Consider the following 10,257-nt stretch of genomic DNA (forward strand, 5'->3'; position numbering starts at 1 on the left):
TATATTTTAACAACAGTAATAGGTATGTACAATTAAGATTTAATTAAGAATTAATAAAAATGAGAAAATAATAATACAATAGACAATTAGCGTAGGAGGTCATGTGGACGTCCACGCTTGAGACGGCGTATTGGAGGAGGGACACTTAGGTTGTAGTATTTAGAGCTGCTAGCAGACTGTAAGTGGTTGAAGAAGTTGATTGTTAATTTCTTTATATACTCAGTTATAGAAAGTAGCTGGAAGTCCGTGTGCAGTGCAGCATTACGTATAAACCATGGGGCGTTAGATATTGTCCTGAGGACTTTAGATTGAAATATTTGTATCTTGTGTATATGGGTCTTAGCACAATTTCCTCACACAGGGACTGCATATAAAAGTAATGGTCGTAAAATTTGTTTGTATATCAAAATAGAGCATTTCCAGCTTAGCGATGATTGTCGGTTTAGCAATGGATAAAGTATCTTTAGTCTCTGGTAGCCTTGTTGAAGTTTAGAGGTGTTGTGTGGGTTCCAAGTTAGTTTCCTATCTAATATTACGCCGAGATATTTGATGCTAGGTGACCAGGGAATGTTATTACCATACAGTTTTAAATCGCCGGGAGTTTTGGGGCGACGTTTAGTGAAAAGAACTGCTGTGCTTTTTTGAGGGTTCAGTTTTATTTTCCATTTATCTCTCCATTTTTGGATGTGATTCAGGTGGTCTTGAATATTTTTTGTCACTGTTTCAACGTCTGTAGAGCTTGAATATATTGCGCTATCGTCGACATAAAATGCTATTTCCGTATTAATTGAAAGTCTGAAACATATAGGTTAAAAAGTAACGGAGAAATTTTTGAGCCTAGAGGTACACCTGCATTTATAATTTTTATTTGTGAAGTAGTGTTGTTTATTTTGACTTTAAAACAGCGAGCAGTAAGGTAGGATTTGATTAGATTGTAAATAGCATTTGGGGTGTTTTACATTTTTAGCTTATATAAGAGTCCGTCATGCCAGACCCGAGCAAAAGCTTGGGCTACATCTAAAAAGGCGGCACCTGTATGTTGTTTTTTTCGTAACCATCGCTTATATGTTCTGTTAGACGTAGGAGTTGTTGGGTAGTTGAGTGATTTGATTTGAATCCAAATTGGAAATGCGGAATAGCATTTATTGCATTTAAATAATTGGTGAGCTTGGAGTGTATAATTTTTTCAAATATTTTTTGAAACTGATGACAGTAAACTAATAAATCTGTAGTTACACGGGTCAGTGTTATCTTTGCCTGGTTTTTTGATCATGATGATTGGGGCCAGTTTCCATTCCTTAGGAAAATATCCAATTTTTATTAGGGAATTGAATAATATGGCTAAATAAGTAATTGCTTTCCTAGGAATATTTTTTAGAATAGCATTGGTAATTAGATCGTGGCCGGGTGTTTTTCTTTTTGGTAATTTTTTTATTATATCTAAGATTTCTTTTGGACACGAGTAAGGTAAAACATTTTGTGGAAAAATATTGGGGTCACATAGTTTTTGTTTGACTAGATTGTCTGTAGATTTTTCAATTGCAGAATTGTTTAAAGTGAAAATATTTTCAAGAGTGTGGGCAAACAGTTCACATTTTTCCGAGTCAGTATTTAGGTAAATATCACTCGCTTTTAAAGGGGGGATTTCATTTGAGTTTGGTTTAATTAATCTTTTGGTCGCTGCCCATAGGTTTGAGTCTGCTGAGTGTATAGCAGATAAGTATTTTTGGTAACTATTAATTCTATGTTCTTCTAGTTGTCTTTTAACCTCTTTCGTTAAATAATTAAATTTTTTTCGATCAAGTGGTTGTCTGTACAATTGCCAGAGTCTTCTGGTTTGATGTTTTGATTTGATTAATTTTACAATGTTGAGGGGAAGTTGATTAGGACTATAATTTATTACCGTATAGTTTTTTTTGAAAATTCTTCGGCCGCTTGACATATGATTTCACGTAAATGTGTTACTGCAGTGTCTGCACAGTTAGTATTTAATATATTTTTAGGGATAATTAGATTTGTGGTGATGTGTTGTTTGAATTTTTGCCAATCTGCTTTACCGGTGATGAGTTTGCGAGTAGGAGTTGAGTAGTAGTATTAGGGGGCTTCTGAGTCCATTTTTTTTTTCAAACATTATATTCGTTGGTTTTTATTTTTTAAAATATATCCAGGAGGTTTCTTGGTTCATTTTTCAATTTAAAAATAAAACAATTTATTCTGTAAAAATGTTCTATATTTATTTTTTCAAATATAAAAATATATTTTATAATAATAATAAACACGTAAATACATAAAAAAATCCTATACAAGTTTTCTTATCTCTCTAGTTAATGGTACATATTCAATAATACGATCATGAATTAAAATACAATAAGCAGTCACACCGGTAAGGTTTTCTGAAGCATCAATTTCGATACTAACATCAACAGTAGAAGCTGTACTTTCATCATTTTGCTTTGATGCGTCTACAACGACAATTGGTGCAGTTGATTTAAATGCTGAAGGACTTAATATTGGATTTCGTTCTCCTTTTTCATAATAAGATTCTTGAAACGATGTATACATATTGTATAGTACAGTAAAATTATTTTTTTCAAAGTCTAAGTTTAAATTATCGTAAGGGTATAGAACTGAATTTAGAATTACTTTAATGTTTTTCAAGTTACAATGATCAAATTGACTGCAATCTTTTTCAATAACTCCTTTTCGATTTTTCTGTAAACCTATTATAATATATCGTGGTTTTTCTAATTTTGATGCAGTTTTCAAATTCCAAACCACATTTTTTGTAGTTCCTAATTCAGGGTATTCATAAGTTTCATATGATCTAAAAGGAATGAATAAACTTTTCTCTTTTTCTACAATTTTCAACAACTTTAATCGTTCTGCATCGTCTACACTAATATGCGGAATTTTCCAAATAACTTTATTAAGTGTCATTGAACCTGAAGTCGTTGATTTAGGTGTTTTTACGGTTAAAAAATTTAAATCATTATTTGTTCTGGTTAAAATTAATTCAAATCTTGAATTAATTAAAATTTTTTTAAAATCTTCAAAAAATCCTAACCAATATTTTAAAGGAATGCAGGCGGTAAATTGACCATCATTATCTGTTATTATTGTATTATTTTTAAATGTCCAGCCTGCGTTTTCATAACAGTAATAATTATCCGGCGTACTTGATACATATCCTTTTAGTGAACTAGTAACTCCTAGATTGCGAGTTCTGTCTACTTCGATGCCATTGATTTCTAATCGTGCTTGATCAAAAAAAAAAGATAAACCATTATTACATAGTTTAATTTTTTCTGCTTCTTTAATTATTCCTTCTAGATAAAGATAACTTTCATGGAGATATGGATATACGTCTGTTTGTTGAACTGTTATTCTAATTTCATCGTTGTTCCCAAACGATGATGTATAAGGAGTGTAAGAGTGATATTCAATTTTAGTAATTTTTGAATCATTCATGTATTTTGAATCAACATCTAAAATGTTACTTTCAGGCATTTTTTAATTTATATCCTAATTTTTTAAGAATATTTTTACTTTTAAACGATAATTTTATTTTTTTAATATTTTTTGATGTTGTCAAGCCTAAATCAGTTTTATGACTAACTGATTTTATTAGTGGTGATGGTCTTATATTATTTTTACTATTAATAAATTTTAACCCCATTTTAAGATCCGTAACGTTTAATATGTAAAGCAATTGTTATTTTCTCATTAAAATTATGAATAGGCTTACCGTCTTGATCAACTAATTTAATTTGAATTGAGTCAACGGTTGTAGTATTTAATCCGTAATAGATAAGGTTTCTCGGTGCTTCAATTATCTTTGATCCAGTTCTTCCATCAGGAAAAAATTCATAAATCGAATGAGATGGTTGATTATTGTTAAATGAACCCTGAGCTATATTACACATTACTTTTATAGAGTTTACTTCATTTATATTAACAGGTTTCTCTGATCGATAAACTTCACACTCTAAATTATTATATTCTTTTTTTTCAAATCCTAATACAGAAGCAAGACTATTTTCAACATTGAAATCTATTACTTGATTACATTTAATATATGATCTAAAATCTGTAGAATTTGACCACAAATCAAAAATGATATATTGTTCTTTTGAGTTCTTAATATTTTCTTTATCAATTATTTTTGTAATATAATTTTTAATATCAGTTATTTCATAACAACCATTTTCAATTTTTATGTCTATAGATATATCTTTACTCTTATCAGTTAGATCATCAGTGATTATTTTTATTTTTAACTGATTATTTGAATCGTTAATATTTGGAATAGTATTATATGTTTGTAGACAAAGCAGTGCGATTTCAGAGTCTTCGTATACGTTTATTGGTGGAAAATAATTTGTTGATAATGTAGGTTTCTCGCCAGTAAGAGTTAAAGTAACTGATTCATACATTGTAGAAATTTAAGACATAAATGACCGCAAATGAAAGTATTAAAATTTTGATAGTTTGAATAATTATAAAAAATAATATAGCCTTTAAAGTATGTCTGCAATTCAATCGGAGGTGGTAAATCTCCAAAGCTATCAAAATATACAACTGTATTTCTATTTTTATAAAATGATACCCAATGAGTTCCTATACCACTTGAAGTATCTAAGTTTATCACTCCGCACTCGATTTTATTTGGTTTTTTAGGTAAGTTATCACGTGAAAAGACACCTCGAAAATGATTAATTTTTAACTTGTTAACGTATTTTATAATATCATACTGTGTAAGCGGTCTATTTGGTAACATTTTTTTTTTTTCCATTTGTCTGTTATTTTCTACTTCTAACCTTTTTTGTTAAGGTATAAACCACTTCCACGTTTTTTAGAATTTTTTATAGCATTATATAGAGCTGAAGTACCAGAAGCTAAAGAACCGAGAGCAGATAATCCTGCGAAAATAGGTATTAAAGGTAAAACACCACCTATTTGATTTGTAATCGGTATTGACCTATAACCTTTTTTCTTAAATTTATTTTTTGGTTTTTTCTTTAGAACTGATTTATTTTTCAATATAACTCTAACTTGATTTTTTTGTTTCTTTTGTTTTTGATTGTTACAACCCATTCCTATTTTTCGCTTTACTTTCATTGCATTCACTACAGCATACGCAACAGCTTTTTCTTTTATAGATCCTGATTTTACTCTTTCCCAAGCACGATTTTCTAATTCTTTATCTGCTTTATGTCTATCAACCAAGTTATTACTTTTTGAGTATGCAATATCATGGTCTCTACACGCTGAATCTAATGGATTGATACCTTTATCACCTCGTTCTAATCGTTTCTCTAATTTTGTACCCGGTCCACAAAATTGGTAACCTGGTACATGAATTTCAAACGGAAGACTATTTATAGCTGAATTTAATAATCCTTTACCAGTTTTAATTGGTTTAGACTTATAAAGTGAACGCATCATATACTACTAACATTATTTATCCAATTGTTGTACTATTTATATTCTTTTATAATATGGAACTAATTGAACAGAAAAATAAGTTAGATATTGTAAACGTAGATTCTCAGATAGTTAAGAAACCATCAAGACATGGATCATTATTTCCAGACAGTATTCGTGCAATAATTGTTGGACCCTCTGGATCAGGGAAAACAAATGTTATGTATAATTTAATTATTCATAAAAATGGACTGAAATTTGAAAATATATATTTATACACAAAAACATTAAATCAAGAAAAATATATTTTACTAAAAAATATAATCGACGGTATTAAAGGTGTTAACTTATACATATTTACAAATGCAGAACAAGTTATTAAACCAAACTTAGTTAAACAAAATTCAATTTTTATATTTGACGATGTTATTTGTGATAATCAAACACCAATACGTGATTTTTTCAGTATGGGTAGACATTCTGGTGCAAACTCAATATTTTATTTAGCACAGACATATTCTAAAATACCCAAACAACTTGTAAGGGATAATACAAATTTTTTAATTATATTTAAACAAGACGATAAAAATTTACGACATATTTTTGATGATCATTGTTCAGCAGACATGGATTTTTTCAAGTTTCGTCAAATGTGTCATTTATGTTGGAAACGTGAAGATTATGGATTTTTAGTTTTAGATAAAACATGTGAAATTAATCATGGTCGATATAGATGTGGTTTTCATACGTTCATAAGTACCTTATAAATCATTAATAATATAATTTTTTAGTATATAAAGACATATATTTTTATCATATGTATTAGTTGTTTAACATGGTGTACAGTAAAATGTTGTTAAATCATTTAATAACATCTAAGAAAAATATAAAACGAAAATTAATAGAAATGAAACGAGGTATTATAAGTTCTGATCATGACTTTCGTGAGACGTTTAAACCAATAATCGATCCTCTTAACACTATTATAGAAAATAAAAAAGATACTGAAGCATTTAAAACAGTGGAAAATATTGATGAAAATGCAGATAATAGTTTATCAGTTTCAGCCTTTGAAAATTTTTTAAATACACCTTTTGAATCTAGAAAATATGATAAATCATTTGGATTATTTTATGATAAAACCGATGACAAACTCAAAATAGGAAATTACCCTGTAACTTTTATAAATGGTCATTTACATGTTTTCGGTAAACATTTTCCTTGGACGATTGGTCTTTGGTCGTTATTATGCGAGAAAGTACCTATACAAACTACTTTTGAAGACATTGAAACATATTATGAAATATTAAAAACTACGAAAGTTCATCTTAAATCAGATGGAAAACCTAAAACTAATAGCAATTTTAAATGGAGACATGTTATAAAACCACTATACGAACGAATGAAAAATGATTTAAAAAACTCATCTCCTATAAAAACTTCATCTAATTTAAATCTAGCTCAATTTGATGATCATCTCTTAAAAAGAAAAAAAAAAAGATTGATGATTCTGGACTTGGAAATGATCAATCAAATTTTTCATCACCAGTAAAGTTTACACCATTGGAAAGTGAAATAGATCCGGATTTAATAAATTTTACTACACCAACTTCTAAAACGGGATCTGGTTTATATAAACAGGTAATACCGAAAACACAAATAGTGTATTACGATGATCCTAATGAACTAGTTACAAGACTCAATCTTTTAACATCTTCTCAAAATGCAGGTAATACAGGTGTGAATAACGAAATTATTTCTATTTTAGAAGAACTACGTGAAAGGAATATTATATTATAATTAATATTAAATATAATCTAATAATTATTATTAGATATTATATAAGCTAATTTAAAATAAACGTGTATTATTTTTAATAATGTCTGCATTGGAAAATATAGCTAATGAATTGCATCAGTCTGCAAGAAGAACTTTTCCGAGACGGAAAGTTATTACACAATTTAAGGACGATCTTTGGCAAGCAGACTTAATAGATATGCAATTACATTCTAAAAAAAATAAAGGTTTTAAATTCATTTTAATAACCATAGATACGTTTACTAAATATATATGGACATTTCCCTTAAAAAATAAATCTGCTAAAGAAGTTACAAGAGGTATGTCTAATATTTTAAAAAAAAATAAGCCAAAATTATTACAAACAGATAACGGTACAGAATTTTACAATAATCAATTTAAAGATTTAATGAAAAAATATAGTATTAAACATTATTCAACTTATAGTAGTATAAAAGCTGGAATAGTAGAACGAGTTATTCGAACAATAAAAAATAAAATGTATACACATTTTACTGCAACAGGATTATGGAACTGGTATAATTCTTTAGATAAATTAATTGAAAGTTATAATAATACAATACATAGAACAATTAATTGTACTCCGCTAGAAGCTAGATCAAATTCAGATAATATACAATATAAAACTATTATTCAAAAAACATATAAAAAACCAAATTCAAAGTTAAAAATAAATGACAAAGTACGAATATCAAAGTATAAACATCATTTTAGTAAAGGATATACACCAAATTGGACTACGGAAATATTCACTATTGTTAAAATTTTAAATACAAATCCAATAACTTATCAGCTAAAGGATAGTTTTAATAATATAATAACCGGTTATTTTTATAAAGAAGAAATTAGAAAAACAAAATTTCCTAATACTTTTCTTATTGAACGTATTTTAAAAAAAAAAAATAATAAAATGTATGTTAAGTGGTTAGGTTATAGTAATAACTGTAATTCATGGATAAATATTAATGATATTGTTAAATAAATTATGAGAATTTAGATACAGTCTATGAAATAATTTCAATATTTATCTATTTATACTAGATATTTTAATATTTACAATCATAACAATTTGTTTAATATGTTACATAAAGCAAAAACACAAAACATTATATTGTTTATTTAATAGTATATATATATGTATATATAATTTTAACATATATAAAATAATAACACATTACATAACTGTAATTCATGGATAAATATTAATGATATTGTTAAATAAATTATGAGAATTTAAAAAAGTCTATGAAATAATTTCAATATTTATTTATTTATTTATACTAGATATTTTAATAAATACAATCATAACAATTTGTTTAATATGTTACATAAAGCAAAAACACAAATAATAATAACACATTATAAATATATAATATAATTTACAGTTTAAAAACAAATATTATAAAATTATAAAACAGTATATTATTTATTTAATAACATATATATTGTAGGTAAGTACAGCTATGCAGCTTTAAACAAAACTAAAAAAAAAAATCAAAAAATTAAAAAAAAAAAAAAAATCAAAAAGTCAACACCACGATAAGCCAAGACGAAGACGATGGCGAATTAGTGTAGTATCGACATGATACAAACCTCGAACCCACGACATGTATTGATCACTAGCAATAGATTCGCCATGAAATCTTTGCGCATCTAAAGCGCGAACAATAATTTTTGATAAAGACTATAAATTTTAATACCTATATCTGTTATAGATTTCATGAAATGACTGGCAGGATTTCTACCACTATATACTTTAATTTTTGTAGGAATTTTAAATTTTTTAATTAAATATTTAGGTATAATCGAATAATCTATTTTTACATAAAATGCATAACTCATTAGTTTGTGTTCATGTGTTAAACGAGTCTTTTGTTTGTTATCACATGATTTAATTAAAATACGTTTTAAAAAACATTCAAAATCTGAATAAATGACAATAGGTATTCTTTGCGTTTTTTGATAATTTTTAAAATAAATGAAATCATCATCATTAGTATCAAACATTATAGGTCGTCCAAGCTTATTTTTATTACAAATAATTTTATGTTTTTTTAGTCCAGAAATACCCCAATATTTATTTTTACAAGGTCTATTATTAAAAACTGTAAAACATCTTTTACATATAATTAATTTAGATTTATGTTTAGTCATTTGATTTCGTATTAATCTTGAATAATTATTAATATAACTATAATGAGATGTTTTATTATTAGTTAAATAAAATAAATCGAAATGATTATAACATTCAGCATTATTAATATATAGTGGAAAAATTATATCCTTATCATTTAAACTAAACACATTTACAGAAACATTATTAATACGTTCGAATTTTTTAATTTGTTTAATAGGTGTTGGGTAATCAACACATTTAAAATTTAAACCAGATTTTTTTTCGAGTATATTAAATTTATGCTTACTATATTTACTTTTATTTAGACGATTGTCAAATTTAGAAAGAATTGCATACTTAAAACATTTATTATCTTTATTCTTTACGTTAATAATTGCCTTTTTATTCTGTATATGCGGTGGTAGATCAATGTAGGACGCACCTTGAAGAGGGTTTACTTTATTGATTCTTAACTGTAGTAAATCTATTGAAGCTAAACTCCAACCGCTACCTTTGGTAACAAAATCATTTTCTTCTTTTAAAATATTATCAAACATTTTATTTAATAAATCATAAAAATTCGATTGTGAATATGCTGCTACATTCATGGTTTTGAAAGATATGTCACGTTCTTCATGTAATATCAAATTTTCATATACACAATCTACATGTAAATTAAATTTAATTGAAGTATTTTGAGTTGCTTTTTCTAATTTATTAATTAACAAAGTAAGACTATTTTTAAAAAATTGATTAAAATCTATGAATTGATTCACATTTTTTAAGATGAATGTCTTAGAAGTTGATTTAAATCGTTCAATTTCAATTAACCCATCTCCAGTTACACCCATTCGAATTTTCTTAGAAATCGTTCTTCTCATCATTTTAACTATATAAAA

The 10,257-nt window shown here is 26.8% G+C and overlaps 1 protein-coding gene across 1 annotated transcript; it reads right to left on the reverse strand.

The window, feature by feature from the left end:
• Nucleotides 1-2,298: 2,298 nt before the first annotated feature.
• Nucleotides 2,299-3,507, reverse strand: LOC112690488. The gene is made up of 2 exons (XM_025564506.1): nucleotides 3,099-3,507; nucleotides 2,299-2,942 (listed from the first exon to the last, which is right to left on the reverse strand). The coding sequence occupies exons 1-2, from the start codon at nucleotides 3,505-3,507 to the stop codon at nucleotides 2,299-2,301; spliced, it is 1,053 nt and encodes a 350-aa protein (XP_025420291.1).
• Between the last annotated feature and the right edge of the window lie 6,750 nt (nucleotides 3,508-10,257).

Source organism: Sipha flava, unplaced genomic scaffold (assembly GCF_003268045.1).
Source record: "Sipha flava isolate LNK unplaced genomic scaffold, YSA_version1 50757_pilon_pilon, whole genome shotgun sequence".
Taxonomy (NCBI): Eukaryota; Metazoa; Arthropoda; class Insecta; order Hemiptera; family Aphididae; genus Sipha; species Sipha flava.